At 52.3% G+C, this 17,476-nt stretch overlaps 1 protein-coding gene across 3 annotated transcripts in view; it reads left to right on the top strand.

Moving 5' to 3' along the window:
- Positions 1–516: 516 nt before the first annotated feature.
- Positions 517–17,476, top strand: part of TIAM1 (TIAM Rac1 associated GEF 1) — a 144,282-nt gene continuing 127,322 nt past the window's right edge. Inside the window, exon 1 of one of the 3 annotated variants that reach the window (XM_058019148.1) lies at positions 517–592. Coding sequence is in view for 1 of the 3 variants with exons in the window: in XM_058019144.1 (XP_057875127.1) it covers positions 3,437–3,467 (31 nt within the window). In the remaining 2 variants the exon portion in view is untranslated. Of the gene's footprint in view, positions 593–3,312; positions 3,468–17,476 lie in introns of those variants that run through there. The other 2 variants (XM_058019145.1, XM_058019144.1) reach the window with 2 other exon arrangements.

The following is a 17,476-nucleotide window of genomic DNA, read 5'->3' as shown; positions in this document are numbered from 1 at the left end:
CCGCGCATCCCCTGGCCACCAATAAAGCACCGTCTGGCGCTCGGACACCCTTGTGCGAAGCTTTTATTCCTCCGGACGGTGCGGGAGGGTTTGTTCCCGTCGCGGTTGGCGGCGGGGAGCGCTGCGGTGCCGCCGGTGCCGGGGCCGCGGAGCTCTGAGGGGGCCCGGAGTGACCCTGAGGGGCCGCGCGCTCCCGCCCGCCGCGCGCGCCCGGCGCGCACCGCGCTGCGATTGGCCGAGCCCCGGCGCGCGCCGCGCTCCCGCGCCCCTCGGCCCCGCCCCTCCCGCGGCCGCGCGCGCCCATTGTCACGCACGGGGCTCCCCGACTCCAAAGGCCCCGCCGCCGCCTCCCATTGGCCGGCGCGGCCCGGATTGACGCGCGGCTCGGCCAATGGGCGGCGGCGCCCGCGGCGGGCGGAGGGCTTAAGGCGGCAGCGGCGGCGGCGCGCGCTGAGCCGCGGGCGCCCGGCGGGCACCGGGAGCGGCTCCCGGGGCGGGCGGCGACCCCCGGCCAGCGACACCCGGACACCGCCCGACACCGCCCGCCTGCCGCCCATCGACCGACCACCGACCGAGCTCCGGCGCCGTGCAGGTGAGTGCGCGTCCGGTCGCGTCGCCGCATCGCCGCGCTCACCGGAGCGCCCCGCGCCCGGGCACCGCGGGCGGCCCCATCCCCGCTCCGCTGCGCTCGGCGCGGGGGGCGTGCGGCGGGTCCCGAGCCCGGCCTGCCGCAGCCTCCGGGAGCGCCGGGGCTGCGCTGGAAATGCCCCCGCCGGGCCGAGCCCCAGCCCGGTGCCTGCCCCGCCGGGAGCCGCGGCGGAGCGGCCCGGGGCGCGCACAGCTGAGCGCGGCGGGGCACGGGAGGCGCCCGCACCGGCCGCCCGGGCACCGGGGCACGCACCGTGCCACGGCTCCCGTTTGGGGGATGCTTGTAGGCCGGGGGTCCTGCGGGAGCGCGGGTCCCGGGGATGCTCGGAGGCCGGGGGTCCCGGGGAAACGGTGCCCTGCAGGAGTCGGGGGTCCCGGGGATGCTCACAACCCCGGGATCCAGGGAGGCGCTGCCCTGCAGGAGTTGGGGGTCCCCAGGGATGCTTGGAGGCCGGGGGTCCCAGGGAAGCGCTGCCCTGCAGGATTTGGGGGTCCGGGGAGATGCTGGCAGGCCGGGGGTCCCGGGGAAACGGTGCCCTGCAGGATTTGGGGGTCCCCAAGGATGCTCGAAGCGCTGGCACCAACGCGGTGCTGATGGGGTGGCAGGAGGCAGTGCGTGCTCCCAGCCCCACCACGCTGGCCTGGGAAGCGCTGAAAGTGACAGAAAGGCAGAAAGGGACACGAAAGCAAAGACAGAAAGTGACACGTTGTTCCTGTTGTTCCCCGTCAATGTCCCTCCGTCCCCCCGGATCCCGAGGGCTGGGCTGGCAGAAGCTGACCAGGGCTGCGGAGTGGGTTCGCTCGGGAGTTGTTCATAATTCTGAAATTCTGGTTAAAAATGTGTTGGAATAGGTCAGGGCAGGCTGAGCTCTGTGGAGTTGGGTGCTGTGCTCTGAGCATCTTTCCCTCTCCCCGTGTTATTAAAATGCTCCTGTGGTTTTCAATGACACTTCAGCGCTGTGATGTAAATTATTGAGCAAGGGCACGCGGGACTTCCCTCACCTGTGCTGGAAGGGCCCAGTCCCACCGGGAACACCTTCCTGCAGCCCTGGCAGCTCCTGGGGCTGCTCTGCTGTGTCCCCGTGCTGTCCCCGTGCTGTCCCTGCCCTGGGTGCTGCTGTGGGACGGCACAGAGCTGCTGTCCCTGCTGCTTCCCGGGGATGGGACAGTCCCGTGGCATCCCGAGGGTGTCAGTGACCTTGGCCAGTGTGCTTCCCTCCCAGCTTTTGCCCTTCTGCGCCGGTTTGGGGGCTGAAGGGTCCTGGAAGGGGACGGTCACCCTGTGGTCACAATTATTGGCCGTGCTGCCCTGGCACCTCCATCCTGCTTGGGGGAAAATGAACGGGGCTGTTCCTTCCCTCCCAGGGCCTGGAATGGTGCAGGTGGAAAAGGAATGTGGCATGGTTGGCTCCCCTCAGCTTTGGCTGCAGGCACATTGCTCCCATTCCCACTTCACTGCCCCAAAGTAGCGATTCCCGTGGAGGAAAAAGCCATTTCCTTCTCCCACAGCTTGGAAATGCGTGTTGTGGCAGGGATTCTCCCCAGAACGGTTTATTCTGCAGCCTTGCTGCTGCTGTTGTTGTTGCATTAATGACCCAGTTCTGCTTTCTGGGATTTTCAAGGCAATGTTGTGGAGTTCTTGCACAGATGCTGTAATGGTAGCTGGCTCTGGGCTCTGGCCCTGCTTCGTCTCAGGTGATGCTGCCTGGGATTTGCCTTGAGGCAGACAAGACGAGCTGCTGTTTGGATTTTGGTGCCTCTGGGTGCTCCTGACCGAGTAGAATCCAATGGCATCCAATGACTCCTGCCCCGTGTCTGTGCAGGGGTTCACCTGGCCTTACTTGGCAGAGGAAAGGCCCTGCTGGGTTTTTTGGTGTTTCCTGGCGTTGTGCAGCCCTGCAGCGATGAAGAGCATTGGAAAGGTGCCAGGTTTGGGGGATCAGTGTGTGTAAATGTGTAAAGCCACGTTGGTGAGCGCCAGGGCTGTGCTCTGGGCCAGCTCCTCGTGCTGTAGTGAGGAGCAGGGTATAAATAGCAGCGCTGGGGTTCAGCCGCTGAATTCAAAGTTATGGTTTCCACAGCAACCAGCGCTCGGGCCTGGCTGGTGTGTGGAATATTCCCGTTTTTGAGGAGCCCATGTGGCTGGCATCTGCTGTGGTGCTGTGTCCACTCCGTGTGCGAGCATCTCCCCCCTGTCTTCCTGCTCTTCCTCCATTCCAGCTTCCAGGGACAGGGATAATGGATCCCCAGCCTTCTCCTGGGCCAGCGGTGTGTGCCCCAAATGCCACCGTGTCCCTTTGTGTGCCAAGCCTTGCTTTGGGTGCTGGGGTGTGTTGCTGTATCCCACCTGTGCTTCCCCTCTCTCCCTCACCTGGGGGTTGTTATTTCGCTGCTACACCCTTAGAAATGAAATCAGAGCTTTGGGGGGACCAGGGGATGTGCCCTGGCTGCAGGAGGATGGGCATGCGACGCTGGCTTTAATAAATGTTTGTCATACAAATGTGCAGCGCTGCTAAAGTGGTTTCATTTATAGCCAGGGGGCTGATGTATCTGCATGGTTGTGTCCAAGTTACAGTTTCCAGAGCAACTGGAGCAGCTTTGTGTCTTGCAAGACTGTTAACTAAAGCATGAAACGTTATATCAAATTTTCCTCTCTCAGATTCTCTAATCTCAGCTACTGTAAAAAACACAGCTGTGCTTATCTGGGAGCGCGTTTGAAAGCCTTGAACGACCGGGCAGATCATCTTCAGGTGTGTGCCTCTCTCTGCCGTGAAAACTGGGATGGGGAATGCCAGCCCCCGAAGGAATGATGCTCAGAGGTAAAGGCACTTTAATAAAAAACCCAAATAATCCACAAAAAAAAAAAAAAAAAAAAAAAAGCAAAATCCAAGCCAAAAAAACCCCCAAAAAGGGTAATTTTGGACATAAAAACATCAGACAGGTCTCAAGCTGTTGGAGGGTGCCCAAAGGAGGGACATGAGGATGGTGAAGGGTCTGAGGGCCACACAAGGAGCAGCTGAGGGCACTTGAGATGTTCAGCTGCAGGAGAGGAGGCTGAGGGGGATCTCACTGGGGTCTGCAGCTCCAGTCTCTGCTCCCTGGGAAGGGCTGGAGCTGTGCTGGGAATTGGAGCTCACAGAGCTCCAGGGATGCTCAGGGTGGGATTGTTGGGGTGAGTATGCAGCAACAGGGGTTGGGCTGGGTGGTCCTGGTGGGTCCCATCCAGCTCAGGAGATTCTGTGGCTCTGTGAGGATATTCGGGCTCTGTGCTCTTGTCTGTGACCAGAACTAGCGACAGAAATACAATCTGGGAAACCAGTGCACAAAGGCTGAAAACAATCATCAAATGAAGGCTGGAATAAGGAGTAGGGTTCGGGATCCCCTTACCTGAGGCAGGCCATGGTGCCAAAAGGTGCTCTGTTATTATTTTTTAATTTCCTTCCCCTCTCCTTTGGCTGCTGCTCCTTCCTCCCTCTCGCAGCATCTCCCAGACCTTATCTGAGCATAATTTCAAGGGCCTTGGGATAACACCAGGTCACTCTCCCCGTTAGAGCCCTGTCCCTTTCCAGCAGCTCCGTGTGTCTCTTCCTCGCTGGTTTCTCCTTGTTCAGCGCTGTTGTGTCAGTAACAAGCACAGCATCCCCTGGAAATGGACCTGCTGGCTGCCTGTGCTGGTTTGTGAAGGGCTGTGTGGGTTTCTTGGGGAAACTCAGCCCGGAGACTTTAAGTGTTGGCTGTGTCAAAAGGAATTACAAAGTGAGTGTCTCAGGGCTCTGCCTCTCCGTTTTTATTAGCAGCTCAGGGTTTTCCTCCTCACATTTACCCAGGATGTCATGTCCCACTGGTGTCCCCCTGCCAGCAGCCCGTGGATAAAATGGAGGAGGAATTCTTCTCCTACGAGATGGTTTTGGAATGAAACTTAACCCCCAAACCTTGTGATCTTTGGTGTGCTGCCCAGACTGGGGAAACAAAATGATGGAAACAGCAGCTGGAAGGGAGCTGCAGTGCCTTGAGCTTCTCCCAGAGCGGCTTTCAGGAGAGGTGAAGGCTTTTCCTGCCCAGGATTTGGGTGTGGGAGGGATTTTAGTTTGGAGCAAGGGAAGGGATTTTAGTTTGGAGTAAGGTTGCAGTGGGCTGAGCTGTGGATATTCCAGCTGGGCAGTGTCCCTGCAGCTTGGGCAGGTGGGAGACAGGAGGAGAAGGCTCAGATCAGAGAGGAGAGGCAATGCAAGGCTGTTTGCTGGGAATGAGGAGGGGCAGGCTGCCACTGAGCAAAGCAATTCCTGAATTGTGTTTTCCCCCAGACACTGGGATTGGGCTTGAAAAAAGCCCAGTTTTAAAGTTCTGCCCTTCCAGCTGCTCCTGAGCACTGACTGGGGCAAAGCAGTTCAGGAATTGTGTTCTCCCCCAGACGCTGGGTTTGGGCTTGAAAAAAGCCCAGTTTTAAAGTTCTGCCCTTCCAGCTAGGCGAAGTACCAACTTTGGGCTAACTAAGGCTTTGTGCTGGCTGGAAACAATAATTTCACCCGCCGGTGGGGAAACCTTTCTTCTGGTGGCAGCAGAACTCTGTTGTGAGCTGGGAGCCCAGGCTGCAGTGGCAGAGGCTGGGGACAGCCCTGGCCAGGGTCACCCTGTGCGTGAGAGGGCTCTGTGCTGCTGAGCACAGCCTTTGTGTCTGCTCTTCCCCTCGTGTGCTCTCTGCCTGGCATCAGCACAGCTTTCCTCCTCGTGGATAAATAATTTAAACGCCTGGGCTGATTAAGTGTGTGCATCTCAGCTCGGAACAGTCGTGACTTCTTTTTATTTATTTATTTTTAAATTCCCGGAGTAGATTCAAAGCAGCTGCAAGTAGCTCCATCCCAGAAGCATCAGGCACACCGTGGGGCTGCCGCTGTGGTGGCAGGGAGTGTGGCAGTGCGGTTTGCCTCCCCATCAGCAGCACCTCGCTGGAGCTCCAGGCTTTATTGGCAGCTCGTGTGCTCTGCCCGATGGTGTGCCCGGCTGCCGGGCAGCGCTGCTTCCCTGGGCCCAATCCCCCAAACCAGGCACTGAAGAGGGGAATCGGCGCTCAGACCGGCTCTAAAAGCGCTGTCAGACTGGAGTTCCCCGTGCCTTTGTTGTCACAAAATGCTCTCTAAAGGAGCTGCCTTTACAGAGCAGCTCAGTGTCTCTGGGCTGCAGTTAAACCGCAGCTGGAGAGCATCTCTCATCTCTCACTCACAGCATCTCCTGTCTGGAGATGTAAAACCCCGTGCCAGAGAGCTGCGCTGCAATTCTGTACCCGCGATTTTCCCGCTGCAGCTGCCCTGCTCTGCAGGAACACGAGCCCCTGACTGCCTGTGCCTGGCCTGTCCGACCCGCAGGGGCGAGCGTGCACAAAGACAGCAGCATCGGCAAAGTTTTGCTTGGCTTTTGGGGTTTTTTATTTCCCACCTCCCCTTTTTTAATATATATTTTTTAGTTTAATATACATATATTAATTTCGTTATATATATATATATAAAAATATATATCCTATATAATATAATATATATGATATATAATATTATATATATAAATATATAATATTATATATATTATATATGAACATATATGTATTATAGATTATATAAAATATATAATATCTATTATATATACTAATATATAAAAATACATATTGTATATATTCGTATATATATTTTATGTATATAGATATATATATAAAATATAAAATGAAATTAATATATGTATATTAAACGAAAATATATTTTAAATATATATATATATATTTCGTTTTAATATATATTTTTGTTTAATTTTTGTGGTTTCCAGTGGCCTGGTAGGTTTGTCAAGGTTTCAGCCCTCCCTGTGGCTTCCCAGCCTCCCTCAGAGCAGTGCTCAGCAAGCCAGGGCAATTCCTGCTGGGATCCAGTCCCTGCTTGTCCCTTCCAGTGCTGTAACAGGCAGGTTTTGTTGGTTCAGATGATCTCATCACACTTTGCAACTTCTAAGGCAAATCCTAGCCTGGCTTGGGGAGGAATGGGCTCTCCATCCCTCCATGAGCTCTGCTGGCAAGTGTGTGTGAAACCCTGAGCACCCAGCCAGCTCCTCACGGGTTTCTGAGCTCTTTGGAGCTTCCACGGCAGCCCAAATTCGTGCCCTGCCTGCATTTCTGCATTTCTGCATTCCTGCCTGCAGGACTCGCTGGGGGCCTCCACGTGAGCGTGTTCCTTCTCCAGGAGCCTTCCCTGATGTCTGGGCACTTGCAGAGGCACTTTAAAATGTGCAGGAACACAAAAAGGTTAAAAAACCTGCAGAGAGAGCTGAGAGCAGTTAAATTTTCCACTTCATGTTGTAGAAAGGCGTTCAGGAGGTGGCAGTGGGTTTTGATCCAGAGGGTTTGGTGTCTGTGATGGCCACGAACTCAAACACAACGAGTTCCACCTCAGTCTGAGTAAGAATTTCTGTCCATGGAGCCCTGGAACAGCTGTCTCCATCTCTGGGGACATCCCAAAATCCCAAATTCCTGCTGTAAGTGGTCCTGCCTTGTAAGAGGGGCTGGCTGGGTGATCTCCAGAGATCCCAGCCATCTCTGGGACATAAATCCTGCCTTGTTTCTGCTGACCTTGTCCTGGCCATCCCTGTGTCCTGGCAGAGTCCCCCTGACCCCCTGGCAGGTGTGGCAGTGAAGTCTGGCTCTGGGATTTCCCATAAATCTTGGTTTATTCTGTGGGTTCAGCATCAGGACAGCCTCATGCTGCCCCTTTGCTGTGAGGAGGGCACTGGAGCTGGCAGAACCACCTGCCAGCACCATGAAATGCAGAAATGCACAGCTCAATGGATCTAAAAACATGCAGGCCAGTGAGCTGCTGTTGTGCAAATCCCTTTTTGTTATGTCTGTGCTTTTTTATGGGGGCTGGCTGGAGTGGGAGATCCCTCAGTGACAATAAGGTGAGCAATCAGCAGGGATGGGTTTGGGGTTTCACAGGGCTGGCATGAGCTTGCTGGGGCTCAGAGCGTGCAGCTCCAGCAGGAATGGATTGGTTTTGTGTCTTTCCCTTAAAGCACTAATGAAATTCCAGCGCTAATGAACAGGATGTTCCATTAAGCAGCTCCTAATGGGTACCAAGTGCCTTTTTAGGATCTTTCTCCTCCTCCCCAGCCCCCTGCTCTGCCGGGTTCACAGTGCTGGGTTTTCCTCCTGGTTTCCTGAGCTGTGAGTGGAGATGGCAGAGCTGCGTGTCCCTTGCTGTGTTGTTTTTGGGGAGTTGTTTGGCCTGGCCTGGCTGGGTTTTGGTGTGTTTTGCCTTTGGTAGCAATTACTGCTGCTTGCATTTGTGGCTCCCAGTGCAGAACAAAGCTGGTTTGTGTGCTGGCCAGCGGGAATTGTTGACAGTGCTGGAGACCTCTCATTGTGGCCAGGACCTGAATTGTCCCAACTTGTGCTGAACCCAAATTACCGTGGTTTAATTTTAGCTTCAGGGCTCCCGTGCTGGAATATTTGCTTTTCCTCTGGTGATAAAGCAAATAGAAATGAGTGTTTGAGGTCTTTCCTAAACGTGCCATGTGAGACGCAGAGCTGAAGTGTCACAAAACCTGCCAGAATTTCTATTCTTACCCTTGTCTGCTCTCTGACTGTGCTGGTAACACGGAGTTATTGCGTCCCAGGGGGTGCCTAAACTCATTCCCTGCCTGCTTCAATCTGTTCTCTCTGTGTTAGGTGCAATATTCTGAGTGAGAGGGACTTGCTGGGGGTTCTGCATATCCAGTTACTGGAGCAGCTCAAGGACCATGAACCATTTAAACCCCAGCTCAAGGAGCTGGATGGGAAGGTGGAACCCCTCAATTTGGGGAGCTTTTTGGCTGAGAATCTGCTTTTCTTGGAGCTCTGAATGGAGCCACTGGTGTTACCTGGGCCTTTTCCAGTTTATTTTCTCAGTGAAATTGTCCTGAGCAGGATGGTTTGAACAGGAATGTGTCATTTAGGAGGGTTCAGGTTGGGCATCAGCAGAGTTTGTTCCCAGGAAAATTTGACATTGGAAGGGATGTCCAGGCAGGTCTGGATGTGGCACTCAGGGCTGTGACAAGGTGGGATCAGACACAGGTCACATTCCATGACTTCTCCTACCTGGACGGTTCTGTGCTTTACAAATGTCTGAGAATGGTGTTTAAGTAAAGGATTAATTGTAATTATTGCCCTGGAACCCTCCTGATGTGCCTCTGTCCTCCCTGAAAGGGCTCTGTGAGTGAGAGAGGCCAGGGCCTTGTTGTGCTTTGGGCAATAGTTCGTTGGCCATGCAGGTTTTTGTCCTTGTGTCCCAAATTAAAGCTGGTTGGCTCTCAGCTTGGAATGGGTGTGAAATTCCTGCTCCTCTTGTGCACGTGGGAATGGTTTGTTGGCAGCCTGTGATTTCAGTGCAGTGCTGTGATTTGCAGCACAGGGTGGCTCCAGAAGACAGGACAATAAAAGGACAATTTTCCTTGGGCTGCTTGTGGGTTTTTGGAGGTACCTGCTGGGGCAGGATTTGGGTTAACCTGGAGCTCCTTGTGCAGCTCCCCCTGAAGGCATTCTGGATTTTCTACCACTCTGAACTACATCTGTATTTCTACATTTGCAATATGAAGGCTAGGCTTGCTTTGGTTGGTTTATTTATTTATTTTAATGTGTGTGTGGCTGAGGTGAAGGGTGAATGAAGTGCAGTGTAAAAGCTCCTGCAGTGTCTGCAGCCTGGCCTGGGGCACTGCCAGGGATCCAGGGGCAGCCACAGCTGCTCTGGGCACCTGTGCCAGGGCCTGCCCACCCTCACAGCCTGGAATTCCTTCCCAATTTGTATTATTATATATATATTTTTTAATATATATATTATATTTATATATATAATATACATATATAATTTATATATAATATATATTTATATATATTTATATATAGTATATGTTTATGTACAATGTATTTTTATATATAAATATATAATGTATGTTTTTATAATATATATTTATATATTATATATAATATATTTACATATATTTATATATAATAGATATTTATAATATATATCTATGTTTTATTTTTATATATAAATACATATTTATAACGGTATTATTTGTCTATACACGTATATATCTCTATATTATATAAATATAGATATAATATACTCTTTATAGAAATATAAATATTTGTATATTTTATATGTGTTAATAAATTTATATTTTTATATGTGTGTTATATTTGTATATTATATTTTATATATTGAAACATAATATATATATTATAAAATAAACATTATAAATAATATATAATAGATATAAAATATACAATCATATATATCTCTGTAATATAAGGAATATATAATATTCCTTCCCATCCCTGCCTGCCCTTTGGCAGTGGGAGGTTCATTCTCTCCCAGCCTGAGTTTGTCCCTGGCATTGCAGCCCCTGCCCTTGGCTGCAGTGACCATCACAGGATGTCACAGGGCCACCCTGCAGCCCATCCAGGTCCCTCTGGATGTCCCATCCTAAACCATGTCCCTCTGGTGTGTGACAGCACCGCAGAGCTTGGTGCCATCAGCCCCACTGATCCTGTGAGAGTGGGCACCCCTGAAGCAAGGCAGGGTGGAAAATGTCCCTGTGCAGTGCTTGGCTGCGTGTGTGAATGCAAATGCTTGATTTAACTGCCAGATCCCACACACCGTCCCCTTTTCCCTGCCTTTCCTCCCCCCTAGTGCTAGAATGTTCCCTGATGTCCCTCACTCTGGGCTTGGGCAGGGGACAGGCAGGAGGGACCCGAAGGGACCGTGCAAGGAGTGCCTGTGGCTCTGGCCAGCAGGGAGAAGCTCTGCTCTGTGTTTTTTACTCCCCCTCCTTTCCTTCCCGGAAAAGCAGGGAGAGCCTCCCCAGCGGGACCCTGGGCTCTGAGATAAGCTGTGTGCATTTTTGTGGCAGGAGTCATCTCCAGGTGGGCTTTACCTGTCCCCAGGGCTCCCTGGTGTTCTGTGTCACAGAACTAAACTTGTTCCAGTCCACGAAACCAGGGCTTGCTCTGGTGCCCTCCTGCTGCCTTGGACTGCTCCATTCCAATGGAGCGTGCCACAAGTTTGGTTTTGTTTGTCAGTGCTTTCTCCATTGCCTCCTTCTGCCCTGCAGTGGGAGCAGGAGAGGCAGCAAAGGGCACTGAACCTGGGCTTGAAACCAAACTCTCAGCCTGGTGCAGCTGTAGGGGAGAAAATCTATATCTTTTCTTCAGAAAACCAAATTTTCTTGAAGAGAAATTGTGCTTCAGAAGTGTAGAAGGACATCCTTGGGCCTGGCTCTTGCCTTCTCTTTGCTCCATCCTGGATGGGGGACAAAACCAAAGGGGAGAAAGAGGAAGGAATGTTTTTCCAGAAGGATTGGAGCTCTGTGTGCTGCAGGGCTGGCAGCAGAGTTCTGCTGAGAGCCTGTAGGATCCAAACCCTGCAGAGGAGGAATGGGAATCATCCTGGTGGGGTTTGGGATGGCAGGACATGAAATGCCTCAGAGATGTGGCTGCTGCAGCTGCTCCGGAGTCAGTGAAGGAGGGAAATTGCCTCCCTGCGAGCCTCAGGGTAAAACGTGAGCAGCTTGGGCTGGGGATCTTCTCCCACATCATCCCAAATCCTTGTTGACAGAAGGAATGTGTGGATTTCTTGCCTGCTGGCTCCTCTGCAGCAGCACAGGCAGACAGGGACCTGTTTATCCACTGGGCCACAGGAGTCTCTGAGGTGCAGGGAAATCTGCTGGGTTTCTGTGCCCCCCTCCATGTGCAGGGCTCTGTCTGCTCCCATTTCTGGGTGGGCACCTTGGGCAGACCTGGGTGTGCTATGTGACCCTGTTTGTGCAGGGCAGCCTGGGTTGGAATGAGGGGAAACAGTGGCGCCAGTGATGGTTCAAAATAATGTCCATGGTGGACACTGCTCTCTCTTCAGGCTGTCCTAAAAAGAACATAACCCTGCTCCCAAGCTGAAGCTGGGAATTCTTGTGGGTTTTGTCCTTTTGAAAGTTTTCCAAGGAAGAAGGAGAGTCACAGAGCATTTCTGAGTTACCCAGAGGTGCTGCCCTGCCTGGGCTCTGCTTTCCCAGCACCAGGGTTGGTGTGCTGATTGCTGAGCTCAGGCTCTCTCTCCATGAATTATTTCCTTGATCTCAACTGTCAGTTGTGCTTCAGTGCTGAAACTGCATCCTCTGGAGAGCTGTGCCAAAAATGGGAAATCTTGTGATTGGCTCGTTCTGGTTCTGGGTCTGCACTGGGCTTTGAGAAGGGATCCTTTAATCACCATGAAGGGGTCCTTTAATCACCATCACCCCAGGGAAGGGCTGCAGCTGGGTCTGGAGGGGTTTAGGCTGGATTTTAGGGTGCTGGGCACTGCCCAGGCTCCCCAGGGAATGCCCAGGGTGGGATTTGGGGGTCTGTGCAGGAACAGGGGTGGGACTGGATGGTCCTTGTGGGCCCTTCAGCTCAGGAGTTTCTGTGATAAGGGATTATGGAAATACAGAGGCACTTGGGGACTCAAGGAGCTCCAAGTGTCCTCGCTCAGCTTGGGCTGGCATTTCTGGGATTCCCCTCAGCGTGGATAGAAAGAACAAGTTGTCCCAAGGGAAGGGTTCTGTGTCAAAAAACAAATTCAAAACAAACTCCAAACCCCCTGCTTTTAAAATTTTGTTTCTGTTATGTCTGTGCACTTAGTCACCTGTTTAATATGGGGACACAGAGCTGTTCACCCCATCAGAGTGTACAATAATCTCTCAGCACATCCTTCCTCCTTTCGTAGTGCTGGAGGTGGTGGGAGGAGCTGTGTGTGAAACTCTCTTTATCTCCCTGAGAGAGAGTGTCTGAACCTGTCTGTGCTTCAGGGGCAGGCCCTGCACCTCCTCCCCTGTCCCTGTGCAGGACCAGCTCTTCTTCTTGGCTGTGCTTGGGGCTCTGCTGTTGCTCTGCAGCACTGTGGGATGGGAGGATGGCAGAAATGCAGCAAAGGAGGGCAGTTGTGTGTGTGTGTGGTGTTTTCTGCTTCCTCCATCCCTAGTGTTTAGGTGCCTGCTGAAGAGACTCTGTAATCACAAGCAGATTGGAATGGCCCCGTTGTTGAGGCATGGGGGGTTTGTGTCTTTGTGGAGGAGTTGGGAAGTGCTGGGCTCTGAGCCTGCAGGACAGCTGATAGCCATGCAGCTGCTCTGGCTCACCAACAAAGCTCAATCCAGCCCCAAACCTTGCCTTTCCAGCTGGGTATGGCACTGTCACTGCCCCAGGGATGCCTGCCTTTAAAATGATGTCTGTAAGCTCAGGGCAAAAAGAGAATTTCTGCCCTTCTAAGCTTTTGAAAGAGATTCAGTCAATTTGTCTTGTGCTAACCTGTGCCAATGTTTTCCCTGCTTGAAATACTCTCTCTTCTAGCTGAGATTAAAAATTTCCCGTTCTCATTTAACTTTAGAACATTCTAAAATCCAGGCCCTGACAGTGTGCCAGAGCAGAGCTGTTGCGTGTGACTGCTTTTTTTACAGAATAAGATGTAACTTGCAGGAATGGTGTTTCAGGGAATTGGAACACTGATAGTGATCTCTCCATCCATCCAGCTGAAATCACAGTGATGTCAGAGTGATTGTCAGACCTTGGCTTTCTGCTTTCAGATCTGTTCAAGGTTTGTTCTGCTCTCTGGGTCTGTTTTCATCTCCCTTTCTCCTTATCAGAGCGCTGCTGCCACTTACTCTGCCCTCTTTGTACTTGGCTTGCAGTACCTGCTCCCACTCCAGAGGCCCAGAGTCAACATGCTGCTATTTTGGTTCCAGCAGCGTCTCTAGCTGTGCTTTTTTTTTTTTATTTTTATTTGAGGTGAACATAACCCTCAGTGTTTATTTGTGCTGAAGTGGTGGCCAGCCCGTGACCCCAAGGGCAGCGTGCTGGAGCATTTCACGTTCAAAGAAACAGAGAAAGAAAATAAATCCCGGCCTAACCAGGGAGCATCAGCCTCAGTGATGCTCATGACAGTGACCCTGCCAGGGGCTGGGAGCTCCTGTCTCACTGGATAATGGCAATAAGGGGTCAGGTTTGTCACCTGCCACAGTGATGGGGCTGCTCCTGGTGTGGCATGTGCTGCTGCTCCCTGGAGTTCTGCAAAACTGCTCCTAGAAAGAGGCCACTGAGCTCCCTCAAAATAGCTAATTGAGGATGTACTTAAGCTTGTGTGTGTTAGAGGAGCCTGCCTGGCTGTAATAGGATTGTTGTGGCTCGTTTTAATGGTGCTGATCTGACTCGTGTGGGCGCCTCAGTGCAGGACAAGGTTTGGGAGCGGCCTGCTAGTTGGGCTGATCCTGTGGGGATGGATCCCATTTCCCTCCTGGCAGCAGGGATCCAGCAGGAGGAGCATTGCTGCTGTTCCTTCCTCCCTGCTGGGAATGCTGATCCTGTGGGGATGGATCCCATTTCCCTCCTGGTAGCAGGGATCCAGCAGGAGGAGCATTGCTGCTGCTCCTCCCTCCCTGCTGGGAATGCTGATCCTGTGCATCCTGTGGGGATGGATCCCTTTGGCTGCAGGGATCCAGCCGAAGGAGCATTGCTGCTGTTCCTCCCTGCTGGGAATGCTGATCCTGTGCATCCTGTGGGGATGGATCCCTTTGGCTGCAGGGATCCAGCAGAAGGAGCATTGCTGCTGCTCCTCCCTCCCTGCTGGGAATGCTGATCCTGTGCATCCTGTGGGGATGGATCCCTTTGGCTGCAGGGATCCAGCAGGAGGAACATTGCTGCTGCTCCTCCCTCCCTGCTGGCTCTGCCTGGCCTGGCACTGCAGGTGACCCACTCTGGGGACAAGGAGAATGTCCTGCATCAATATTTGAGCTCAGGGCTTACTCATGCATACAGAACTCAGCTTGGTTTATTTATTTGGTGCAGTGTTAGGAGCTGAGCGCTGGGAAGTGCAGGGGAAGGCTCCTTGTGTGTGCGTTCAGCAGAGGGGTCTCAGTGCTGTGCTGCTGTGGCAGAGTTTATTTTCCTTTCTTCCTGGGGCCTTCCTTCAGGATGTTTCCTTTTAGCAAAGAATTAAAGGGGTTTTAGTTTGTTAAACACTCCTTATATAACCTCCACAATGTATTTTAAGCAGAAATCTGCTTTTTTTCCTCTTTTTCTTTCCTGCTGAAATAGCAGGACAAGTCTTTGGTGGGAGGTTGTTGCTCTGCTTTGTGCCTCTGCAGAATTGCTGTGGGAATTCCCACTGGAAGTGGTTTAGGTGCTGGGGAGTGTGGGCTGTGTTTCATGTCAGGGCTGCACATAAAATTGTCCTCACTGTTAAATTCCCTCTCCACAGGCAAGGGGATCAGGACTAACCCTAATCAGAGCAAGGAGGGCTGTATGAGCATCCCACTGACAGGAGAAGCTTTTGGCTTCTTCCCTGGGAAAGCAGCCTGGTTTTGGGGCTGCTGTCTGCTGAGGGAGGGTCCAAAAATCTCCCCCTGCCTTTTAAACAGTGTATAAAAATACAATAAATTGGTATTTTCTCCTTTGGGGTTTAGATTGAGCTTTTGCTGCAGCAGTGTCACAAACTGAGGAGGAAAACCATGAATAAATAAATAAATATGCCAAAGCTCCCCAAACCCCACTGCCTCTGAGCCCTTCTCTGCAGAAGTATTTGACTTTAGTGGTTTGTTTTGAGCCTTGCCTTCTGAGCCCATTTAAATCAGATGTGCTGCTGAGAGCAGCCTGCAATAGCAGGGCAGTTTTGCTGCTGACTGTGCTGGGTGTGAGAGGGAAATCCCTTTTTTCCTTTCTGCAAATGGATTGCTATCAGATGGCTTCTCCTTCTCCTGCAAGAAGGTTTGCTTCAAAGGGCTTGCAGTATAAATTCTCTGTCTGATATTTGCCTCGAATGGGGAGCACTGCTAAAAAATTAATGGAGTGCAATAGCCTGGATGATGCTGGTGCCTGTGATGTGAAGGAATTTTATATTCTTCTTTTCCTCTTAATTGCCTGCTGCACCTTCTTGTTAACTATCTGTGTATCTATCTATATATCTAATTTTTGTGTTTTCCCTGTGTGTGCAGTCCCTGGGGTGCTGGTGATCAGTGCTGGGTTGGCACTTCAGCCTGGCATGGTGTGACTGGGGCACCTCTGATGTTTGTGCTGATGACCCCGGGCAGCTGGGGATGCCTCAGCTGGCCAAAATGCACCTGAAATGAGGAATTTGTAAATTGAGGACAGTTTCCTGAACAGGGATTTCCACTGCCCACAGGGTGCCCGGTCTGGGTCTCCCCCACTTTTCTCTCAGCTCATGTGCACACATGGATTTTTCCAGGGATAAATCAGAAGGGGCAGAGGCAGATTTAACTCTGGAGCAGTGTTTTATGTCACTTTGCAGCAGTGTTTATTTCCCCTGGGCAAAAGCAAATGGTGAATACCTTGTAGAGATTGCAGAGAAACATTAATTACTGTGGCATATTCTCCTCCTTGGCTCAACTCGTGCCATTTTCAAAGCCTTTTCCATAGCTTGGATTTGTTTGTGTGGGAAGTCAGTTACATAATTAAAGCAAATTCTCTTCCACGATTCTGTGTTTTTCAGCCAAATGTTTTCCCTTAAATTAGTGCTGTCTGTAGCTGGGTAAAACAAGAGGAGTGTCTTTGTCAAAGTTTTTCTTTCTCTTTTGAAGCTTTTTTCGTGTCCTCCTCCTAATGGGCATTTGCCAATATCATTCTTTGTGATTGTTTTGTGGCCATTGCCCGCTGTGGTTTGCAGAGGCTCATTAGGAGGCAGAGCCCTTGATGCCCAGCTCCGGGTGGTATTTATGATGTGTGAGGTGCTCTCACTCCTTTGAGGGAAGTTGCAGGAGGTGTTGCTGTGAATGGGAGCTGCTCTGATGAGGAAATTGCTGTTTTCCTGCCTGCCCTGCTCCATGCTTGCTGTGTTGGTGCTGCAGGGGAGTGCCTGGGGTTTGGGCTGTCAGAACATTGGTGGCTTTTCCTCCTGCAGGGCCTGACCCAGTGCTGGGGCAGCAATGGGGGTGGCAGGGTTCAGGGAGCCCACGGTGCCCCCCTGCTTGGGGTTATCTGGTTTTAATGTGCACACAAACCCCAGGAGCTGGGCATGGTGCTCACACTTGCCAAAGGCTCAGGGGGTGCCAGGGGTGGTGTGGCAGTGTTGGGAGGCTGCAGCCCTGTTGGGTTTGAGGGGTGGGAATGGGAGGTGAGGATGTGTTTGGGGGATGTGGGGTCTGATTGAGGGCAGGCTTCACAAGGCAGTGCTTTGCAGAGTGTGGGAGCATCTCCTTTCTGGAAATGTCCTTGTCCTGGGTGCCAGGGCCATGGCTGGAACTCTTGAGGTGCTCAGGAAGTGCCACACCAGGAATTCCTGGGACACCTCCAGGGTGGGCTCTCCAAACCTCCCTGGGCAGTTCCAGTGCCTGAGCACCCTTTCCATAGGGAAATTCCTGCTGTGCCCACCCTGAGCATCCCCTGGCCCAGCCTGAGGCCATCCCCTCTTGTCCTGTTGCTGTCCCCTCCTGTCAGGTGTTGTGCAGAGCCACAAGGGCCCCCTGAGCCCCTTCCCAGCTCCCTCAGCCTCTCCTCCTCAGACTTAACCCTCTGCACCCTTCACCAGCTTTGTTGCCCTTCCCTGGGCTCAGTTTGAGCAGGATCTTGAAATTTTTCCATTCGTTCCAAGTGAAATAAGAGTTTTGTTGAGCTCCAGAGTATCAGCGAGCTGGCTGGAGCCTGGAGGTGCAGGCACAGGGAATGGGAATGGCACTGGAATGCCAGCTGCCCTTGGAGGATCTGCTGGAATCCTGCACTCTGGTGTGGGAGTGCAGGGCCTGGGCCGGGCCCGCCTGAGCCGGGAGGGAGGATGGAGCTGTG

Source organism: Melospiza georgiana, chromosome 2 (genome assembly GCF_028018845.1).
Source record: "Melospiza georgiana isolate bMelGeo1 chromosome 2, bMelGeo1.pri, whole genome shotgun sequence".
NCBI classification, from domain to species: domain Eukaryota; kingdom Metazoa; phylum Chordata; class Aves; order Passeriformes; family Passerellidae; genus Melospiza; species Melospiza georgiana.
This window is presented reverse-complemented; position numbering and strand designations above follow the sequence as displayed.